The sequence below is a fragment of the Ursus americanus genome, chromosome 2 (genome assembly GCF_024610735.1).
Source record: "Ursus americanus isolate L20-20 chromosome 2, mUrsAme1.1.p, whole genome shotgun sequence".
Classification (NCBI taxonomy): Eukaryota; Metazoa; Chordata; class Mammalia; order Carnivora; family Ursidae; genus Ursus; species Ursus americanus.
Genome location: NC_142128.1, coordinates 77464146 through 77487806, shown reverse-complemented (window position 1 = coordinate 77487806; position 23661 = coordinate 77464146). Strand labels below are relative to the sequence as shown.

General features: G+C 36.4%; 1 protein-coding gene across 2 annotated transcripts in view; it reads left to right on the top strand.

The window, feature by feature from the left end:
• Positions 1-23661, top strand: part of INTS7 (integrator complex subunit 7) — an 89351-nt gene that overhangs the window by 8158 nt on the left and 57532 nt on the right. Inside the window, exons 2-6 of one of the 2 annotated variants that reach the window (XM_045787850.2) lie at positions 2886-3015; positions 5984-6130; positions 12615-12752; positions 19522-19568; positions 23102-23235. In XM_045787850.2, coding sequence (XP_045643806.2) covers positions 2886-3015; positions 5984-6130; positions 12615-12752; positions 19522-19568; positions 23102-23235 — 596 coding nt within the window. Of the gene's footprint in view, positions 1-2885; positions 3016-5983; positions 6131-12614; positions 12753-19521; positions 19569-23101; positions 23302-23661 lie in introns of both variants that reach the window. The other variant, XM_045787849.2, reaches the window with a different exon arrangement.

The window sequence follows — 23661 nt, the reverse complement described above, 5'->3', positions numbered from 1 at the left end:
TTTTGTCCTTACTACCCTATGTGTGTGTCTCTTGACCCCTTCATCAAGTCAGGGCTTTAGAAAAGCTTTTGAGGCTACATCAGCCATTGCCAGTTACCTAGAACATTTCCACAGGTACTGTGGTTGGAAGAGGACTTAGGAGCTTTAGTGGCAGTTCTGTGTATGGAGGCGGGGGGGTAGGGGAAGAATGGAGCAGGCAAAGAAGGAATATGTTCTAAATATCTCAGTTAGAAACTTGAATTAATTTTCAATTAATTTTCCCATAGGAACTTTTATTATAAGTGGTTATTGGATTCTGGAATATGATGAGTGCTGATAGTGCCGTTTTTTTCCTACGAGGAAATACATTCCAAGTACCAAATAACCAACTTGAGTGCATTTACAGAATTCAAACCATTAATAAGTTGTAGAAATTGCCTATGCAGATTTATTCTGTGGTTATCTTTTGTATTGAAACATACTGACAATAAAGAGTCCTCAGACGAATATTTCCTTTGTCATTTTTTAACAGTGAGTAGGGTTTATTGAACAGAGATATTCTAGGGCACTTATTCTTGTACGAATATGGATATAATTAGCATTTTATAAATGCTAGAATACTAAAAGAAATCTTTGAAGCTGATGCTATTAATACCATATCAAGATATTCATTCTAAATGAATATTTTTTAGGGATTGAATATTAACTTTTTGTTTATTGGGTTTTTTTATATTTTTAAAATCAGATTTATGTAGGTATAATTTATAGATAATTAAATTCACCAAATGGATGCAGTCATGAAACCACTACCACAGTCAAGACATAGAACATCTCCTTTACCCCAAAAACTTCCCCTGTATCCGTTTGTAGTCAGTTTTCTTTCTCTAGCCTTGGCAACCGCTGATCTATTCTCTGTCCCAAAGTTTTGCCTTTTCTCAAATGTCCTATAAAATAGTCATACAGTATTATAGTCTTTTTTGGGTCTGACTTCTTTTACTTAGCATAGTGATTTTAGGATCCACCCTTGTTGCATGAATCAGCAATTTTTTCTTTTTTATTGCTTAGTGGTAGTCCATTGTATGGCTAGACCACAATTTGTTTATTCATTCACCAGTTGATGGACATTTGGATTTTTTCCAGTTTGGGATTATTATAGATAAAGCTGCTGTGAGCATTTAAATACAAATCTTTGTATGGACATATGTTCTCAAAGCACTTGGATAAATATTTAGAAGTAGGATTGTTGATTTTATGGTTAAGTATAGGATTATCTTTATAAAAAACAGCCAACTGTTCTCCAAAGAAACACACAGTTTTGCATTCCCACCAACAATATATGAGAGTTATAGTTGCTCCATATCCTCATTAGCACTTGGTATTGTCAGTCTTAAAATTTTTTAGCTTCTAGTGGGTATGTAGTAGTATCTTAATGTGGTTTTTAATTTATATTTCCCTGATGACCAACAGTGTTGAACATCTGTTAACTTGCATGTATTTGCCATTCATATTTCTTTTTTAATGAAATTTCCCTTCAAATCTTGCCCATTTCAAAAATCAGGTGGTCCTCTTATTGAGGCATAAGAAGTATGGATGCTGTCTGTGGAGCGACCCTGTTGGGTGGAGGCTGGAGGTGTGGGTGGTGAATTCACCCAAGACAGAACAAAGCAGATAGTAGTTTATCGAGGACACTGCAAGGGAGACTGTGAGGAGGCAGTGGTGGAGGGGGGTGGAGTATAGTGGGGGAAGTGAGGAGGCATGGGAACTACGGAATTTTCCTTTTTTGGTACCTGTGCCTGGTTGTAAGTAGCCCGTTGGTCAGCTAGGGCTTATGGATATTTTGAGGTGGGTCACCTAATGGACCTGTCTGCATTCAGCTCAGTGGTCGCTGTGGGCCCCTTTACCTTACTCAGTTTCCATTGCTCAAGCCTATGGCTTAAAAGTGGCCTCCACATTATCCTTTATGAGATATGTGTTCTGTAAATATTTTTTTCTGGTGTGCAGCTTGTCTTTTCATTCTCTTAACAGTGTCTTTTGAAGAGCAGAAGTTTTTAATTTTGTTGGAGTTTATCACTTTTTATTCTATGACTCATGCTTTTTGTGTTTTATCTAAGAATTCTTTGCTTAACCCAAGCTCATAAAAATTTCCTCCGTATTTTCTTTATATGGTTTATAATTTTGGCTCTTACATTTAGGTCTGTGGTTCATTTTGAGTTAATTTTTGTATATGGTGCAAATTAAGAACCGGGGTTTTATTTATTTTTGCTTATGGATTCCCATTTGTTCCAGAATAATTTGTTAAAAAGAGTATCCTCTCCCCATTGAATTATTTTGGCCCCGTTGTTAGCTCATGGGTTTGAGACCTTTCTTCTTTCCTAACATGAAGCATTTGATGTTATAAATGTTTCTTCAAGAACTGTATCCGCTGTATCGCACAGGTCGTGCTTTCATTTGCATTCAGTTCAAGAGATTTTTCTAATTTCCCTTTCACTTATGGCTCATTTAGAAGTTGTTTAGTTTCCAGATATTTGGGAATTTCGTAGATATTTTTCTCCTAGTCATTTCTAATTTAATTCCACTATGGTCAGGGAACATAACAAAATATGGCTTCAGTCCTTTTAATTTTGCTGAGATTTGTTTTCTGGCCCCGAGTATTTTTAAAATACTCAATCTTTTTTGAAAAAAAAATTTGTTTCCTTTTCATTATCTTATATCTAAAGAGGCGGTTTACCAATTTACTATTTTGTTGGCCGTTTTTATTTTTAAAAAGCTCATGAGTTACAGTGGTATCTTACCTAATTGTGAATGACTGTTATGTTATGACTGTGTGATGCTGTGTGGGTATTTGCTATTTTCGCCTTGTAGCCACAGGTTTCTAAGCTGTTCTCCCGTTTTTGTGCTTTTCATAGGTCTAAGATCTGGCAAACTTGGTGAACAGTGTGAAGCAGTTGTTCGCTTTCCCAGGCTCTTTCAGAAATATCCATTCCCTATTCTCATCAATTCTGCGTTCCTAAAGTTAGCAGATGTTTTCAGAGTTGGGTAAGTCTTTTTAAAGCCTCAGTGTCGTAAAGTACTTTGTTCAGATTTCTTTGTTATTAATGTTGTGGTTCTTTATTGTTTTGCTCTTTGGGACTTCCACATGGTTAGTGACCATTTTAGTGGATGTACGTAGCAGTTTACAAAGCTTTTTGGTGTGAAATGTAATGGCATTTTAAGCAGAAATGAAGTTATAAGTCAGAGAGGACTTATTTCTTTGGGGAACAGAATAAATCCAATTAAGATAATCTCAATATATATATATATAGCATCCTTTGGAAGTATCTGTGGTTTGCAGACATTGTTTTGGGGAGTTCCTGATTTAGTAACTTATTTTATTTTTATTTTTATTTTTTTTTGAAGATTTTATTTATTTATTCAACAGAGATAGAGACAGCCAGCGAGAGAGGGAACACAGGCAGGGGGAGTGGGAGAGGAAGAAGCAGGCTCATAGCGGAGAAGCCTGATGTGGGGCTCGATCCCGGATCGCCGGGATCACGCCCTGAGCCGAAGGCAGACGCTTAACCGCTATGCCACCCAGGCGCCCCAGTAGTAACTTATTTTATAACACAAGATTACATGTTACTGTGAAGTGCCTGAAACATGGAAGGCCTGGATAAATACCTTTTGGGTTATTTTTTTTTTTTTGTCCCCACCAGTCCATTTCCTGCTTCTTTCGACCAGTTTCCATGCACTTTGTGTTCAAACACCGAGTCAGACGTGAAGGGGAAGAGATGTGTAGAATTAGCTTTAGAGAAGAGGAAGACTGTCTGACCTCCTGGCCTTGGTCATAATATGATGGAGGAGATTTAATTCATCCCTAGGGCTTCTCTTTCTGTCACTGCCATTTGGGTATCTTGCAGCAGGATTGCAGGCATTGCTAACTGCTTCTGCTTCGTATTCTAAGTGTAGGCTTCACGCTACCAAACACCATACGATTCCTACATGTAGCTCCCGTTTCCTCTAGGTACAGCAGCGGAGCAGTGTTTCCAAACTTTGCATCTTGAAAACTCTCACGTGATCTCCTCTGATCTTGAGTATGTTATTCCAGTTCCACATTCCTTCTTGATACTTGAGTCTTCGTTCCTTTATGTTATCCTTTCCCTAATATATGCTTAGAGTTCTTGGCCTTGGCTTTAACATTTCTCATCCTTCCTTCTCATACATGTCTGAGGATGTCAGGTAACATCCAGGGAACTGATACAATAGGACACATCAGAAAGGATTGAATGGGGTCCACTGTGGGAGGAGAGAGAGACAGAGCTGTAAATGCTGAGTTACAGGACATCTAATATCTCTTACAACAGACGTGAGTTTTTTATTTCCTATCAAATGTATGGCATATGGTTTGCCAAGGCAGTTCTGTCAGTCCCCACCACCAAGATCACATACCTGTTGACCACAACTGAGTCAGCCCCAGCTGTTTGTTTTATTACTTCTGATTTGCTAGTTATAAAATGGTACTTCATTGCTATTTTAACTAGCATTTTATAAATAACTTGGGAGGTTGACTATTTTGCCATGTGATCTCATTTTCTTTACTACAAATTTTCTATTTGTTTGCTTCCTTAATTTTTGTCTTATGTATAATCTTTGATGAAAATCCTCAAACATACTAAATTTTTGTGAGTAATATTGTCAGTATTCTTTGATTAGAAAAAGAAGTGAAGGGGTAATGGGGACATTTATTTCACCCATCTGCAGTAATATGAGTAACTAACGTTTACTGAGCTCTTTCTATACATCAGATGCACGTTTTCACAGGTGAGGTAAGCACTGTTGATCAGCGGCATATAATTGAGGACACTGAATTGAGCAGAGAATGTAAACTTGTCCACAGTGATAATACAGTTAGTGAGAGACAGAGCCAAAATACCAGTCTTGGCAGTTGGTCTCCAGAATCTATGATATATTATCTTTCTGTCAGTTTGAACGTTTGTATTTATTGTACATAATAAATTTAAGACATACCTGGATGAGCAGTCTGTACAACATGAGAAAATTGTTATTTTTAGGAAAAATGTCAGACATTTGAAAAGGATTCCTTATGTTTTGTTTGGTTTGGTTTGGTTTGGGCATTTCAGGTACACTAACAAATGCAAAAGCAAAAACTTGAGAATCCCTCTTCCAGTTGGTGAAGTAATCAAATATGCCAATCACTCCCACAATCGTGTCATCTGCAAATCAGGGCAGGTTCTCTTCCTTTTTGATCTGTGTGCCTTTTATTTCCTTTTCTTACTGTACTAACATGAAGTTTCAGCCCTATGTCGAATAAGAATAATGAGAGCTGGCATATTTGTCTTTTCCCCAGAATTCTGAGGAAAGCATTCATTCTTTTACCCCCTAAATATAGTGTTAGCTGTAGGCTTTTGGTTTATATTCTTTATCAGGAAGAAGTTTTCTTCTTCTTTTTTTTTTTTTTAAAAGATTTTATTTATTTATTTGACAGAGATAGAGACAGCCAGTGAGAGAGGGAACACAAGCAAGGGGAGTGGGAGAGGAAGAAGCAGGCTCATAGCGGAGGAGCCTGATGTGGGGCTCGATCCCATAATGCCGGGATCACGCCCTGAGCCGAAGGCAGACACTTAACCGCTGTGCCACCCAGGCGCCCCAAGAAGTTTTCTTCTATTCCTAGTTTGATTAGTTTTATCATGGATGGGTTATTGAATTTTGTCTATTGCTTTTTCCACATCGATTGACATGACTGTGTAACTTCTTTAGCCTGTTAATATTATGAATTACATTGCTTAATATTTGAATATTAAACCAGCCTGGTATTCCTGGGTTAAAAACAATAACAACAACAAAATCTGAAGTGTAGGCTTTAGCTCTTTAAATGATAAGAAATAATATTAGATTGAAAAACATTGGCCCGTTGCTAAAATTTAATATCATTAGTGTTGCTTTGATTCCTAACTAAATATTACTTTCGTAAAGTGGTCTAATTTACTTTACCTCTGGTTCTTCACAGAAACAATTTCCTGAGGCTGTGTGTTCTTAAAGTTACTCAACAAAGTGAGAAGCATTTGGAGAAGATTCTGAATGTGGATGAATTTGTGAAGAGAATTTTCTCTGTGATTCATAGTAATGATCCTGTAGCAAGAGCCATCACACTCCGGTATACTCTGTTGCTATCATGAATCACCACAAGATTGTTTGAGTTGCAATTATGTACTCAAAAAGGGCAATATGTTTCCTTTTTTCATTTTGAATGTTAAGAATTTGTTTTTTCAGCCGAGGCTCCAGGCAGAAATATGGTAACCATCCCAATCTGTACATGCTTTTCTGTTACCACCTATGATACTGTTTTGGTTGTGAATTATTGCCTAACTTGTGTTTGAAACATTCCTTTTTGTGGGTTGGTCTTCTGATCAGCTAACTGGGGTCTGAATCTAGCTTAGCCTCAGCTCATTTTGAACTCCTACCTTCCTGATCTTGTTCTGGTTCATGTCAGTTTTTCTATTCACTGTTGGTTATGTGCTCACTTTTATATGCAGTAATTTGTATTTGAACTTCTTGGAGAATGCCAGATGGAACCACTGTATTTTCTCCATCCTTTTCTTTCTTGGCATCTAAAAAAATTTTTTAAAAGATTTTATTTATTTATTAGACAGAGAGGGAGCAGGGGGAGGGGCAGAAGAGAAGGGAGAGAGAGAATCTCAAGCAGATGCCTTGCTGAGCAGGAGCCCAGCGTGGGGCTTGATCCCATTACCCTGAGATCATGACCTAAGCCAAAATGAAGAATGGGTTGCTTAACCAACTGAGCCATCCAGGGACCCACCCCCCAAAATTTTTTTTAAAATTTTGTCAAAATTTCATATTTGTAAACCTTATATCCAGGTTGAACCATATTCTCTTTTTAGGTCTGCTGTCTATGGAATGAATGTGTAATTTTTAGACTTTTGAAATTCACTTTCCTAAATTATAGGGCTCACTTCTGACTTGCCTTGTTCAGAAGTGAGCCCTCTTTTTAACCATGAAGTCTAGGATGTCACTTCTCTAAGTTTTCCCGTCAGGAGTCTGTTCTTCCCTCTTGTTCAGAATTAAGTGGTTTTGTAATTCCTCTGCCTTTTGAGTGATTAAACTATGAGCAGAGTGTGATATTTTAAAGTCAGTTAATTGGTTTTATCTTTTAAAAACTATATATAATAGAACAATTAAATTTAAGATAGCTTTTACCTTTTGATTCAGCAAATTCACTTACAGGAATTTTTTTCTATAAATCATTTTTAAAAGTTGGCGAATATATGTATACAGATGATCATAGTATCATTTTTGTAAAAAGTGAAAAATTGGGGCAAAATTATGTTGATATGGGAATAATTTATGGACCACTGTATAACTTTGAAAGAATGAAGGGTGTGTGTGTTTAACATAGAGATATTAAGGGGCGCCTGGGTGGCACGGTTACTTGAACATCCGACTCTTGGTTTCAGCTCAGGTTGTGACTCAGGCTGATGAGATAGAGCCCTGCTTTGGGCTCTGTGCTCAGCACGGAGTCTGCTTCAGATTCTGTCTCCCTCTGCCCTTGCCGCTTGTGCTTGCTCTCTCTCAAATAAATAAATAAATCTTTAAAAAGGAAAGAGATATTAAGTTGAAAAAAACAAGTAGTCAAGTGTTGTCCATTTTTTAACTCATTTTTATCCATAATATTAATATATGTGTTTATATAGGCTCAGAAAAGAATCTGGAGGAATATATACTGTTAACAGAGATTATTTTGGTTGTGGGAAGGGGTTAGTGGGCTATGGATTACAGGAGACTTTTCTGAGTGGTTTTGCAGTGTTTGAATTATTTTCCACAGGCATAGGTTATTTTTTTTTATCAGAAGATAATTTTAAAAAGAAATAATAGAATTTAACTAGTAGAATGATTTTATAAATAATTTAGAGCTAGTTTGAGTGTTTTGAGAAGAATATAGATTAATATTTGAATATTCCATTCATTTTGTTCTTTCCAAGTCATGACAACTGGGCTTTGCCACAGTTCTTCATCGAAGAACTGTTGCTGTCAATAAAACCAGAGATTTCTAGAAAGCTTCCAGAAAAATTTATTTATTTAGAAAGAACACTTTAAAGGAAAAAAATCAGATTGAAATTATATTTTTCAACATTAATACTTGATGCAAAAAATATTAAAAGAAACTTGAGTTGGGGTGTCTAGGTGGCTTAGTCGGTTAGGCATCTGACTTCAGTTCAGGTCATGATCCCAGGATCCTGGGAGCAAGCCCCGCATCTGGCTCCCTGCTCAGTGGGGAGTCTGCTTGTCCTCCCTCTGCCTGCACCCCGTCCCGTGCACTCTCTCTCTCTTTCTCTCAAATAGATAAATAGAATTAAAAAAAAAAAAAAAGAAATATGAACTAAGAATGTTAAGGAGTACAATTACCATTTAAAACACAGTACAGGGTGCCTGGGTGACTCAGTCGGTGGAGCTTGTGACTCTTGATCTCAGGGTCATAAGTTCAAGCCCCACATTGGTTTCGAGATTACTTAAAAATAAAATCTTAAAAATAAATAAATAAATAAATAAATAAATAAAATGTAGTGCAGTTAATATGATCCTTAGATATACAAGGCCTTAGATGGTTTTGCCAAGTAGGAACGTGTTTTAAAAACATTTCTTGGAATAGTTACTTTAGGAAGAGGAAAAAGCTTGAAGATCAGGACTAAGGGGTGATCAGATCATTTTGTAAAGTTTCCAGAATTATAAAGTAAATATCAAATACCAAAAAAGTGTATTTATAACAACTCAAAACTAAAATTCTAGTATCAACATAATATGAGGGTATCAAACCCTTTTCACAAAAATAGAACATTTTTGAATAGCCTTAAAATTTTTTTCATGATTTCAGTTTTTTCATGATACAAGGAATGACTTAAAGTAAAAAAGTATTTTTTAGTGTATTATTTAACATTACATTATAAAGTTTTAAAAATACAATCTTCTAAAAAGTATGAAGAATACTAATTTCGCCATTAAAAAAGTAATGAGCACCATGTCATTTACTACCTTAATTATGTAAGAAAAAGCATGATAAATCACACATTTGACTTGGGGCTAAATATATTAAAACATAGGTTCCTTTTTTCCCCAATAACATTTTATTATAAATTTTAATAATAGAGCAAAAAAGTTTTTCTAATGCATTTCATAGTAAATTATAGATAGTACATTTCCTGCTGGATACTTCGGCATGTGTATCATTAGCTAGAGTTCAGTTTATTTACAGGGTTATCTGGTTCTTTTTTTTTTTTTTTAAGATTTATTTATTTATTTATTTGAGAGAGAGAGTGCTCGCGCATGCGTGCATGCACAAGCAGGGGGAGGGGCAGAGGGAGAGAATCTCAAGCAGACTCCCAGACCAGCGTGGAGACCTGTGATCCCACCACACATGAGATCATGAGCTGAGCCTAAACCAAGAGTTGAATGTTCAACGAACTGAGCCATCCAGGCTCCCCACAGGGTTATCTGGTTCTTTAAGGTTAATTTGCTGAGTACTGACAGATGCTTCAAGTTACTCCAACCATTATCAAGATAAAGAACTTACTCCAGAATATTCCGTTACGCTCTTTCTACTCAGTTCCTTCATCCACCTCCCCAGAGGCCACTGCTCGCTCTTCTCATTTTTTCCCATTATATAGATAAATTTTTTGTCTGTTTTCAAACTTCATATAAGTGGGCTCCTACAGTGGGTGTCCTTTTGTGTAAGACTTCTTTAACTCAACGTTTTTGAGATTAATCCAATTTTGTATGTCAGTAATTTGGTTCTTTTATTGCTGAGTTTTCCATTGTGTGACTGTGAGTTTATTTATCTGTTCTCTTACTGATGAACACCTAGGCTGTTTCCAGTTTGGGGCTATTACAAATAAAGTTGGTGGAACCTTTTTGTACGAGGCTTGTTGTGAACACGCTTCCCTTTCTGCCAAATATATACGTAGGAGTGAAATTGCTGGTCGTGGGGTAGGCGTATACTTAATTTTATAAGAAACTGCCAGACCTTTTTCCAAAGTGGTTTTAACCATTATATTCTGACCAACAGCACGTGAGCTCTGGTTGCTTCACCCTTTTGCCAACCTTTGGTGTTGTCAGTCTTCTTCATTTTAGCCATTCTAATGGAGTGTACAGTGGTTTTGAATTGCATTTCCCTGATGGTAATGATCACTTGCTCATGTACCTTTTGACAACAGTTTCTTCTATCTATTTTGGGAAGATCTGTTCAGATTGTTTGCCTATTTTCTTTAATTAGGTTGTTTAGATTTTATTATGTTACCTGTCTTTTTATTACAGAATTATAGGATTTCTTGGTACATTCTGAATACCAGTCCTTTGTCAGATATATGCTTTACAAATCATATTTAAAAATAGAAACTTCTTTCAGGGCCTGAAAGTCATGAACAGAATGACTACCATTTTTATGCTTTTCCTTAAGTTATGTCTCAGCATTATTGTTTCTTATGTTTTCTGTCTGTAACTAAAATAACGTATGCCTCAGAATAAAGATAGTTCCAAACTGGGTAGGTGTCAGAACCAGCCCAAGATGCTGGCAGTGTGAAACCAAGTGAGTGTGCGTCTGTGATAGCCACTAACCACTGTACATCGCTTTTAGTTTATGCTACGAGGTCTTCAAAATATTCTGCTTTTAAAAGGGAGAAATAAACATAAGGGCTTTTGTTAAAAAAAAAAAAAAAAGGAAAGAAAGAAAAAAGAAAAAAAAAGATGTCAGCTTTTTGAAATCCCATTTGGGAACCAGCGGCCTGCTCAGCTGAAGAGAGGTTTGGCTGGATGTATTGGGAGAACTGTTCCGGTCCCAATTCACATTCTGATGAGGTGACATTTCATAAACCACTTTCCTTGATGTAAAGTGAGAAAAGTAATAACCGCCCTAATGGATTCACTTGTTTCCTATATGGTAAAATGCAACATGGGCAGAAAAAGTTTTGGTCACCGTAGAAACGTAAAGATCCTGGCTATTAAAATCTGTCTTTGAAAAGGTATGAAGCATATAAGTGATTATATTCCTTCCTTCTATCGTGAAGTACTTGACTATAATACTTTATCTTTTATAAAGAAAAAGTTGTGATACAGAAAGGATCTCAATGTTTTATAGGAACATGATTTTTCATTGAGGAGCATTATAATAGCACCATGTAAAACGAGTCTGTTAAGGAGAAAAACAAAGTCTACAAAGAAAAGACGGGGCTGATAAATGATAGATCAACATTAAGTACTCATTGAATAGAAAGTTTGTTGTGTGTTTTTAGGGCAATAGATTAACGTGGGGACTCTTATCTCAAGGAGATTGCCTTCTGGAAGAATGTTCATAAGATTAAACACACAAAGGAACGCAAAAAGTGAAGTCTCTCAAACACTAAGGAGTTCTTAGAGTCAGAATGATTTCAACTTAAAGAGGAGAAAGGACAAGGAAGAGATGATACTTTAAAGGTGTTTTCTTTTTTTACCCATTACTTTAGACTTCTTAATTGAAACAAATGGAAGAAGAAGCTGGGAGGGATTCATAGTGTTCGAAAAGTAGTGCTACAAATTATTTATAATATTACCAGAAGTATTTTCAGGAAGTAGTGATCAATGGGATTTTGCCTTTTTTGCCCTCTTATATTTAAATAGTAACAAACTGTTGATCAAAATGTGTTGATATTAGCCTAATCTTTTCTTATATAAAATATTACATTACAAGCTGTATTTCTTTTGAAAAATAACTCATCTAATTTCAAAACTTTGTTTTCACATTGAATACAAGTGACATACTTAGTCCATTTTAGTATTTTGTTTGGTATAAAATCTAATACTTCTGTCCAATCAAGTTTCCATAAGATAGTTGGTGACATGTCAAGTTGGAAGGGTACGTAGGACACTGACTTTGAGAAAGGTTGTCACTGTAGGAACTCTGTTTTGTTTATTGCAGTGTTTCGTAGCCCTCAAAAATCCATGCCTTTCTGCTGAAAATATCTGTCAAGCTTTATCTTATGTAGTTTATGTGACAAACAATAGAATTTTTTTCCTTTTCCAAGTTTATAATTTATTATAAAGTAGACTGTGCTTTTCCAGATGCTACCTTCCTCATCCTTGCAGAGTCTGAAATGAACCCCAGGGAGTGTCCTCTACCTCTGTTCTCTTGATGCTGAAGACAGATTTGAAAATCATGGTATCAGTATTTACTGATGTAGGAAAAAAGACTGGGAGTCTTACCTTTTTTTTTTTTTTTTCTGGATCTGCTTAATAGGAAGAGTGTTGTTTTGCTAAAATGGACTTATAGAACATTGGAAAATTGATATTTTGATGCTTTAATAATTCAGAAGTTTCTGGCCTCTATTTGGTACCTGGGAGGTACTTCAGGATGATAATTTTTCCAATTTTGCTTATGTTAGATAAGCCATGTTAATTTCTCTGACATATCAGAGTGTGGAAAAGTGCTTAGAATTTGAGTCACTGCTTGATTCCTAAAGTTGATGTTTTACTAACCCGAGATTTAAGGAATTACCTACAAATTTTAATTTTGGCAATCTGGCTTTGCCTTGCTTCTTCCTCTCTTGATTTTCAGCTTATTATATTTCTCTTCTTCTTGGATCTCTCTGTCTCTGTAGGATGTTGGGAAGCCTGGCATCAATAATTCCTGAGAGGAAGAATGCTCACCATAGTATTCGTCAGAGTCTGGACTCACATGACAACGTAGAGGTCGAAGCTGCTGTTTTTGCTGCTGCAAACTTCTCCGCACAGTCAAAGTAAGCATCGGCCCTTTAATAATTTGTCTTCCCAAGAAGAGGTCTTGGAGGAATAACTCATCAATATACATAAACACTAAGAGAACAGTGTAAATGGCAAGTTGTATCTTCCAAGGGGGTTTACATCATGTCCGGGAAACAGAACTTCGTTACATAAAACAGAATGCTTAAGTATGTATGTTGGCATTAACTGCCCATGAATTAAGAATTTCCAGAAAGACAAATCAGCTGATTAGAATAGTTGGGGAGGGCTTCATTGGGGAGCAGAAGTTTTGTCCACTGAGGGACCCTCCCCAAACATACATGGTTCTACTGCTAAATTGCTGCTTATTATCTTCTCGAGATTAGCTTTTTGGCATTAGAGCTGTGTACAGTTTGACAAAGGTAGTAATTTGAGCTGAACCAGTTTAACCTATTTGGGATGTCACATCCTACACTGTTATGTTGTAGAACAATTTTTTTTTTTTGGTTGCAGTGCTGACCATGGTTATGTTACTATGTTTGACTTGTTTGGTTACCCTCTCTAAAAATATAAATTATCCCCTTTACTGACTGAAATCAAAGGTAGCATTGCTTTCTGCAGGGCATTTTGGTAGTATGCATTTGCCTTAAACATGTTCATCCTTTTATCCCCTTAAATGGACCTAGAAAGTCCACTTCTGAGAACTTAGCCTGAAGAATCAGCAATGTGTACTGATACTTATTTGCAAGGATGCTAGTTGTAGTATTATAAAAACAACAAAAAAATTAGCAGCAACCTAACTTCTAACCAGTGTGCTTAGATAAATGATCATACAGAGAAATATTATGATCATACAGGGAAATATATCTTAACAAATACATTTTAGAAGTATATTTGGAAACAGGTTACATCATAGCTTATAAGATATTACAGAATATATTTTTTAAGAAGCAGGTATTTGTATTGATTAAATACAAAAAGACAAGGGATATATATCAAAATACTGTCTCTGGGTGATAAGATGGTATCTTATTTTTATTTTCTTTTTTTTTATAAACTTCTGTGTATACTGTCAGGAGCAAAGTTTGGGCTTTATAATCAAATGAATGTTATTTTTAAAATTAAAAAAGATAGCATTCCCATTAAGAATCTCTGCTAAATTTGAATAAAACTTGGAACAATTTATCACCAACTTTCTCTCTTCAGATTTTAATTATATGCGTATTCATCTCTTCAGCTGCTCCTATCAAACCTTCAGAATCACAGGATTACTTGTTGGGAAAGAAGAATGGAGAATAGAAAGCATGTGATTTTTAATGTACTGCTCAAAATTAGGTGTGGCAGTAATTGAGGAAGAGAAATATCTGAGTAAATACGGTCCTTTTGTGCTTTTGAAAACTGGCATTTTTTTTCCTTATTGAGAGTCATTACTATTGAGAGAACTTTTTAAAAATTGTTTCTATTGGATAGGAATTACATCTAGTGAATAGTTATCTGATTACCACTGTCGAGGTGTCAGTACTTTATAACCTACGTGAGTAAACTTGCATTTCCCGTAGCTCCAAAAATAGTTTTCTAAGTTTAGTTTCTAGATTGAGACGATAAAATTATAATTTAGTGATTATATTTTATTTAATGAGAATCATTTTTGGCTCAGGTTTTCTCTTATGTTATTATCAGAAGCTAATTTTATTAGCTGTGGAATTTCTGATCAGTTTTGGAAAAGGTTAAGACTAAGTAACATAGAAACATGATTTTTCGTTTATAGAATTGATGACCAATAAACATTTAAATTAACGGTTTATGTAGAAGCAGTTTTTAACATTACAGACTTCGGTATGATATAATTTGTGATATTTAAAATACCAAATTAGGGCAATAGGAAAGGCTGAAGGGCCTATCAAAATGTATCAGAGTGTAAAATTAACTAATTATATAATGAACTGTGTCTTTTTGAGATTAGTATTTACCTCTTCTTCTGAAATGATGACCTGACTTGAAATCAAGTATCTCAGCCAATACTGATGGGTTTTTGTCTTAGTATCTCTATTTATCAGTTTTGGATCTTTTTTTTTTTTTTTAATTTTTTATTTATTTATTCGACAGAGATAGAGACAGCCAGCGAGAGAGGGAACACAAGCAGGGGGAGTGGGAGAGGAAGAAGCAGGCTCATAGCGGAGGAGCCTGACGTGGGGCTCGATCCCGTAACGCTGGGATCACGCCCTGAGCCGAAGGCAGACGCTTAACCGCTGTGCCACCCAGGCGCCCCCTATCAGTTTTGGATCTTAAACAAATGAGTGCAACTGGCCAAATAAGACCTTAAGAATTTATTTACTCTGTTCTCCCTTTGTCTGTTATCATAATCACATCTAACTTGTTCTTAAAAAGGTTAAGATTTTATATGTTTTCTGTATTATATATATTTATATATACATATTATTAGTAATAATATATATTTTATATATTAAAAGAACTAGTTCCTGGGTCACAAAGCAGGAGTTGGAAACCCAAATGCCTTCAGAAACTGGGGAAGCATTGTTAGTGGGAGAGGTGCCCTCTAGCGGCCACTTTGTGGAATTGAATAGTGCCCTCGAAGTCCAAAAGTGGTGGCTGCTTACTCCTTGGCCCCAGCTGATTGTGACAGTGCAGGAATGTATGCCCAGAGTTGTCAGATTTGATTATTTTGGAGGGGTTGGGGTGGGATGGATGGAAACTGGAAAATTTGATTATTCTGTTTATAGTCTTATGAGACTCTGTATTAACATACATTCTTAATATTGGCATTAAGAATTTTTAAAAATATTATTAGACAAAAAAAAGAAAGAAAACCTTAGGCTTCTAATTTGCAGTTTATTGGCCCTAACGGCCCGTAACAGATTTTTAAATTTTGAGTTGTATAAAGTTTTATAGTTACTGAAGAAATACTTATTGAATATCCACCATGTCCAGATAGTATTCTCAGCACCCAGGAATACAGGGGTGGAGAAGATAAAACCCCTATTGTGGTGTAAACACAAAATAGTTTCAGCTGTGTTTTAATGTTATGAAAAAATAAAACAATTTTGTGATTAAAAATAATACAGTTTCATCATTGTAATAATGACCTGAGTGAGCTGCTTTAAGTAGAGTCATCAGGGAAGGCCTCTCTAACAAGGTGACATTTGAGCTGAAACCAAGTGATGAAGAGGCAGCAACTTAGAGGAACAATATTCTAAGAAGAAAGAATAACAAGTATAAGAGCACTCTGATATGTGACTGAGTTGTCTGTACATGCCCAATACACTTATACCTCAAAGACATAACTTTTTCTTATCAAATATGAAGCTGATATATTAGAAAAGTAGTTTTCAGACTATTTGGTATCTTTATACTTTTCAAGCATTATTGAGGTCCTCAAAGAGCATTTTTGTTTACATGGACTTTATCGATTGATATTTACAATATTAGAAATTTAAATGGCTAAATTTTAAAAATACATGTTCGTTTTTAAAATAACAATTCTCTAAATATGTTAATGTAAAAACTCTTCTATGAAAATAATTGTTTTCCAAAGCAAAAAAAGCAATTTTGTGAGGTGAGCAGCGTTGGTTTTTTTTTTTGTTTTTTTGTTTGTTTTTTTTACATTTTTGCAAATCTCTTTCAATGTCTGGCTGGATTCTTATATCTATTTCTGTATTCAACATTTCTGTTGCAATATGTTACGATAAAGTATATGAAACAAATCCAGCCTTACACAGATATCCAACTGGAAAAGAGAATATTTTTAAAGGCTTTGTAGGTAGTTAGGGATATTTTTCTTTGATGTTATACAAAAACTAGACAGGTGGTGGTTTCTTAAAGGTTAATTGCAATGTGGACTCTGAAATCGTATCAGTGAACTTGTACTATATTACATTGAAATCTATTGGGATCTCTTACCCATGTATGGTTTTATTATTTATACGTTGGCCTTTTTGAAAACATTGGTTCACTGCGTTATGCAGGTCTTCCAGATGTTGACCCATTTCATTGTTTCATATCAAAGGATCACATTTGTTACTCGCCACCAATCTCATCAGGAGATTCTTTAAATATTAAGTTGTCAAGCTCAGGGCGATAGATACAAGTTTTCTGAAATTCTAATTTTTGCTTAGAAACTCAGATTGGCAAAATATTTTCCCAGTTATTTTCCATGAATTGACAAGCCGACTTTACTCGTCTTTTGAGAAAATGTCTGCCAAATAGCTGAGTCTGAATAACCATGAAGTTTCATGAAAAAATGGCTAGTTCATCTCATAACTCAAGTAATTTCATGGTACTTTCCCTGGAGACAGCCACTGTGTACCTTATATGTGGCTTCTGTTTTGTCAGAGAATATTAAAAAGACACTTGCTCACGGCTGAAATTCAATAAAATTAGTAATTTTCACTGTTTTATCAAGGACATTTGTAAGTTCATCTGGCTTCCTTCCTTCCTTCCTTTCCATTTATCGTGAGTGCACAGTGGTAAAGAATACAATGACTACTAGTACAGTTTGGTGACACTGCCTTGGTTCTTGCTAAGGTGCCAGCAATTTTACTCATTGCTTTGGTTCCAGGGGTGAAGATAGCAACACTGATGTTCCAGGAAAGCCATGAGATTAAAAAAAAAAAAAAAAAAAAAGTTACTCGCTTTGAAAATTTCAGCACAAATACATTCGACTGCCCAGAATTCACATAACAGATCATGCTCTCTGATTAGGTAATGCTGATACAAGCGAAAGAACACATCTCGCCATGTCTGTAGATTTTCCATTTGTGAGGCAGAGATAAAATTCTGCAGTTGAGCTGTCAGCTCAGTCTTCATGTTTACAGCTAAATCTTTTGTGTGATAAGTTACTCTAATGTTGAAAAGTACAGTGCCTGGATTTCTTGTACTGACTTTTCATCCAGGTATTCGGCATTGTCAGCTGCAGATGTTTCTGAGCTGTTATGTGCCCTTCTCCAGACAGTGCATTACGATAACTTGCCCTGTTATGATTTCTAGTTTAAAAATCAATATTTTGCTTTTAAAGAGCACATTTAAAATATACTCAGTGTTTTTTTTTTTCAGTTCTAAAAAATTAGTCTCAAAATGAAACCTCGAGTTCACTGGTACCGTGATACTTTCTGAAATGTCTTATTTCATAAGGCACAATAAGTTACATTATTAACATCTGAAAAATCGAAGGATAGCTTTAGTCATATATTTTTATTTACAGTTTTGCTCTTCTTTAGAATAGATTCTTTACTTCCATGAATTGGAAAACTCTCTGTTATGTCAATTTTATCTTTTTCAGCATCTTTAGACCTAAGACGGTACAGCCGTGAGTTGAGAAAAGGAGTCTTCTAATATCTTTGTCAAGCCAATGATTCATTTTTAAGTATAAAAAAATACTTTGGAAATAAACTTTATTTTATTTTGGAATAAAATATTATTAAATTCTAAAAAGCAATTTTAGATAAAATTTTAGAAAAATCTTTCAGAATTTTATTGCAAAGCATGGCAATGTATACTTCCTGATAGGTTTCTCTATAAGCATAAGGAAAACTTAAGGATTTCAAAATAATGATGTATTGGATGATAATGAGGTTATAGAAATAATAATAGATATGTTGAATATAGTACAAGTACAGGAGAAGACGTGAGAACTTAGTTAATCTCAGAAAGCATATTTGTACACTAAACCTAAACCTACTACCTTAGAAAATTCTAGGAAACACAAGAATGCACAATGACACATTCCATTAACTGTCAAGAGATGTTGTCATTATACATCAGATAGCCTCTGGAAAACTCTACTATTCACTTATGAGAGAATGGAATTGAAAATGGCAAGTAGGGGCGCCTGGGTGGCGCAGTCGTTAGGTGTCTGCCTTCGGCTCAGGGCATGATCCCGGCGTTATGGGATCGAGCCCCACATCAGGCTCCTCCGCTATGAGCCTGCTTCTTCCTCTCCCACTCCCCCTGCTTGTGTTCCCTCTCTCACTGGCTGTCTCTGTTAAATAAATAAATAAAATCTTAAAAAAAAAAAAAGAAAAAGAAAATGGCAAGTAATACCTTAATGGCAGGAAATATTTTATGTAGACAACCATTGAACTATGGAGGGGAAATATTTCATATCTTATATATCATTTATCATGGCTAAATGAGCCAGGCTTGATCATATTATCTGTATTATATTTCCTTACGATGTAATGTCTTATCCCAAATATTCATGTTATTAATAACTTTTGCAGCACTCAGTGATATTTTTATTGGGATGGAATCAAAAGCAGCACCTTGAAAAACACTTTAAACATATATAACATAAAAAAAAAAGGCCAACTTTAAATAGTTTGGCTTTTGGTAAGAGTCTGCCCATATTTCCTACTGGCTTCTACTTTGTATTTAGTCTATTTTTCTAAAATTTAGAATATTTGAAATATATTTTATTGCTTATATAATCAGCTTACAGTGTTAAAAGCTTTTCTTAATTAAAAGCGCATCCTAAAATATCGTAGACTGAGATAATGACCTTGAATCTTGTAGACAGTGGCATCCAGCCCCTGCAACAGCCCCCTTGAATCAGAGCATCTTCCCTTGCATACCGCTTGGGAACGGTGTTGGTGTAAGCCCATTTGCTGGTGGGAGTTTTGGTTTTAGTTGCATTTCTTACCCTACCCCCAGTAGCTGACGTTTGGAATATTAGTAACGATTTGAAGTAGTATTTTTCTCCTGTGTTGATTGTGTTCTGTTTATGTCCTTAGGAAACTTAAGCAAATGTAATTTTTTTGGTTTTAAAGTTTTTGCTGTTCTCTCTTTCCAAAGGGATTTTGCTGTAGGAATCTGTAACAAAATCAGTGAAATGATTCAAGGTATGTATGCTTCATTCAGTATTATGAAGTAACTTACTGGGATTTATATTAATATTCATAGCTCTTTAAGTACTTACTATGTGTTTGTCACCATTCATTCACTAATTCATTCCAATAATATTTATTAAGCATCTTCTAAATGCCAAAACTGTTCTGGGTGCTTAGGATACAGTAGTGAACAAAACGGAGTCCTTGCCCTCACGTAACCTACATTCTAGTGGCAGAAATGGGGGAGGGGTGGCAATAGACAAAAATGTGATATAACAGTTGCTGTGGAGAAAAAGCAAGGTAAAAAGGATAGAGTCCCCAGAGTAGAGTTCACACCCCAGGGTGGAACAGGGCACTTTATATTTCGTATATGTTGTTGAAGGAAAGCGTCTAATGAAATGATATTTGTGTGAGAAATACAGATATTTAGGGGAAAAGCAGTCTGATCTGGGAGAGCAGAGGGCTGTTAGAAGCCCTGGGGCTCCTCCGTGTTCTGTTAATGTCCCTCCATGTCTTCCAGTTGCAGCTAAACTCAAATCCAAATTCTTTTCCATAGCCTTCAAGGCCCTAGTTTTTGAGTCTCATCTTCCATGCTATGCTTCGTGTTCGTTGGCCCCACTTGCTCCCAATCCTAGTCACAAAAGGGAGCCCTGGGGCTCCAGCACTGTGCAGCTCGGAGAGCACCACCTTCTTGTATTTTTCTACATGGCATTCCTGTGAATTGTGCAACTTGGCAGACTCAGATAGGCAATACTGTTATGTCTCTTTTACAGAAGAGCAAATGGAGCCACATTAAAATTACTTGAAGACCAAGATACAGTGGTTGAACTTTGTCCTGTTCTCCTTTCCTTTGTCCTTTTTTCTCACTGCCAGAAAACGGCTCTCCTGCAGAAAGCTGTCATTAAAAGGAAGCATCACTCATTCATTGAGAAATTTTATTGAACGCTGGCTCTATCAGATAAGATTGCAGCAGGAAATAGATGTCATTCTCGATTAAAATAATCCAAGCAAGGTTGAAGGAAGAAACAGTTACAGAGGTGTAGGCAGGGTGAAATGTAGGGGATAATGTAGTCCTTTACCCAAGTGTGCAGAGGGGGAATGGTTACCAGAAACCTGGAGTCATGTCAAGAGGGCCACTTTGAAAAACTAACCTTCAGTGTGATATGACCTGATGTGACTCCATAGAGTAGGATCCAGGGAATAAATACTCTGACCTTTTTCTTCTCCCTCCCATGCTCTGCTGGGGCTCTTCCCTGGCTAAGCCCAAAGATTGGGCAGATAGCAAGGGAGTTGATGGGAGCTATATAGGTGAGCCTCCTAAGGTGCTGGAGTATTGTGTATATTGGGTGATGGTTATTTGAGTATATTGGTATGTAATTTATGTATGTATGCATATTAATTTATACACCTAAGATTCATTATTGTTTCTTTAGTTTTAGCTATAAAAAAAATTTAAAGCAAAAGAACAGGAACTAGGAGGGTTGAAAGAGAAAGAGGGGAAAAAAGCACAGGAGTGGCAGTGAGGGCAAGTGAAGGAAGGCTGGAGCCCCAAGATATGGAAATGGCAGGGGAGTTTGAGGTATTAAAATATCCTCACATTTAATTTTAAGTTGCTTGTGTTTCTGCAAAGTAAAATCTCTTGAGTGTCTCTAAACCAATAAAAATGTCTGTAAACACAAAGAATTCCACGGACTGCAGGGTGGAGCACAGATTTGCGGAGGAAGAGGGGAGGGATACGAGACAGGAGACTGCCATGGGGAAAGGCCTAAGTAGGGAGAATCCTTAGGAGACTTTTGCAATAATCCAGTCCGGAGATGGTGGTGAAAGTGACCAGTGTGATGTCAATGGAAGCAGAATGGCATAGTCAGATTCGGATTATATTTTAAAGATAGAACCCAAAAGATTTGCTAATAAATTTGGATGCGGGGTGTGAGAGAAGTAAGGGAATCAAGAAAGACTCCAGGGTCTGAGGAGTTAAAATGATGAGGCTGTTATATACTGAAATGGGAAAAATTTTTAGAGGGGCAGTTTTGTGGTGTAGATCAGAAGTTCTTTTTGGCCCTAAGTACAGAATGCTTCTAACTGTACATCCCAGTGGAGGTGACTGGGAGGTAATGGGATTTCTGTTACCTGAAGTTCAGGGGCAGGGGGGAGGGGTAAGAGGTAGTCTTTAGCATATAGCTGATAATGAAAGTTGTGGGATTATATTGCCTCACTCAGGAAAAGTATTAAGGGTGAGAAGAAAATTTATTACCATTTATTACCAACCCAAAGAAATACCAGAAATTAAAGTGTGGATAGAAGAGATGAATACAAAGAGATTAAGAAGGAAGAGCCAGAGGAAGGACAAAAACCAGGAAGAGTATGCCTTTGGGAGAGAGAGTTTCAAAGACAGAATGGCCAGCAGTGTCAAATGCATTTGGTACCTTAAGGATCGAAATGTTAATAACATAAGCATGATATATATATGACTGCTGAGAGAAAACCAGGGAGTCAGGACTCTGACTTCATTTTTCTCCCTCCCATCTCCTGGGGCTCTCTGCTTTGGCCAGACTTAAAAAGAGGCCAAATAGCCAGGGAGTTGTTGCTGTAAGCCACCCCTAGATGTTGAAATGTGCTCAAATAGTCACACTAACAGTTACTTCACAACGGCAAGAAACAGTGCTCTGCAGAGTATAAATTTGCTTTTTTGCAGTAAATTATGATTGACAGTCTTTTGTTCTCTGTCATCACAAAGCCGTGCTGTAGGAGAAAAGATTTTTTTGTTTGTGTAGCTGCAGTGTTGACAGCAAAAGATGCATTGGAGTTAATCCTGAGTTCCAGCTGTGTAGGCAGTTAAAAAAGACATTGCTACCCAAAGTTCAGAGAACTTCAGAACCCCTCCACGTACAGTCTGTTCATATCCAGGTCTTGACTTAGTGTTGAAGGAAATAATTAAAATTGTAAATATAATTAAATTGTGGCCGTTGAGTATGTGCGTACATAGGTGTATGTGTACCTGTATGTATGAATCTTTTTAGCATGCTGTGAGAAGGGATAGACAGCAAATATGACTTTGCTTTCTACTGTGCCTGTTAAAGGCATTTTCTACTGTCAGCGTGTAGCTTTATACTCACCGGAAAACTAGTGTTAAGGTAAATGCTTTTGGGAAAAAAACTATTGAACTTAATTAGGTTAGCACTACTATAATTATCTTTAATGTCATAAACATAACATTAGCATACTATTTGTTTTTCAATGGTCATGTTGCTAATTGAATCCTTTTTTTTTTTTTTTTAAGATTTTATTTGTTTGAGAGAAAGAAAGTGAGAGAGAGAGAGAGATCGTGAGCAGGGGGGAAAGGTAGAGGGAGAAGCAGGCTCCCCGCTGAGCAGGGAGCCCAATGCGGGGCTTGATCCCAGGACCCTGGGATCATGACCTGAGCAGAAGGCCGACGTTTAACCAGCTGAGCCACCCAGGCACTCTAATTGAATCACTTTTAAATGTGAAATATTATCAAGGATGATAGTCAGAAATCTGTCCCTAACGATTCCTTTTGTGTCCAGGTTTAGCGACACCAGTAGACCTGAAACTGAAGTTAATCCCCATTCTCCAGCACATGCACCATGATGCGATCCTGGCGTCCAGCGCGCGGCAGCTTCTGCAGCAGCTGGTCACATCCTATCCCTCCACCAAAATGGTGATTGTTTCTTTGCATACCTTTACTCTGCTTGCAGCTTCTTCTTTGGTTGATACGCCTAAGCAGGTAATTCCAATTTTCTTTAAACTGCCTTTTCTTCAGTAAACTTGCGGATTAAGTATAAACTAAAAAAAATAAGTATCCCATAAGTTTTGATAATATTAAGATCCCTTCCCTGATAAAGATCACTTTCATTTCCTTTTGCCTGCTTTTTCTTTTCTGTATTGACTGTCCTAACACTTGAGAGCCTTTTAGGAATGTGAGGTGGAGGTGGGGGTACCTGGCAGAGTGTGGGGTTGCCAGGAGAGAAAAGAAAGAATTGAATATTCAAAGCCAGGTCCCACACTAGAACCTTACAAGTTAAGGGATAAGTATGCATGACAAGAAAGCGACCCAAACATGGACACATAGCTAATAAGTGACAAG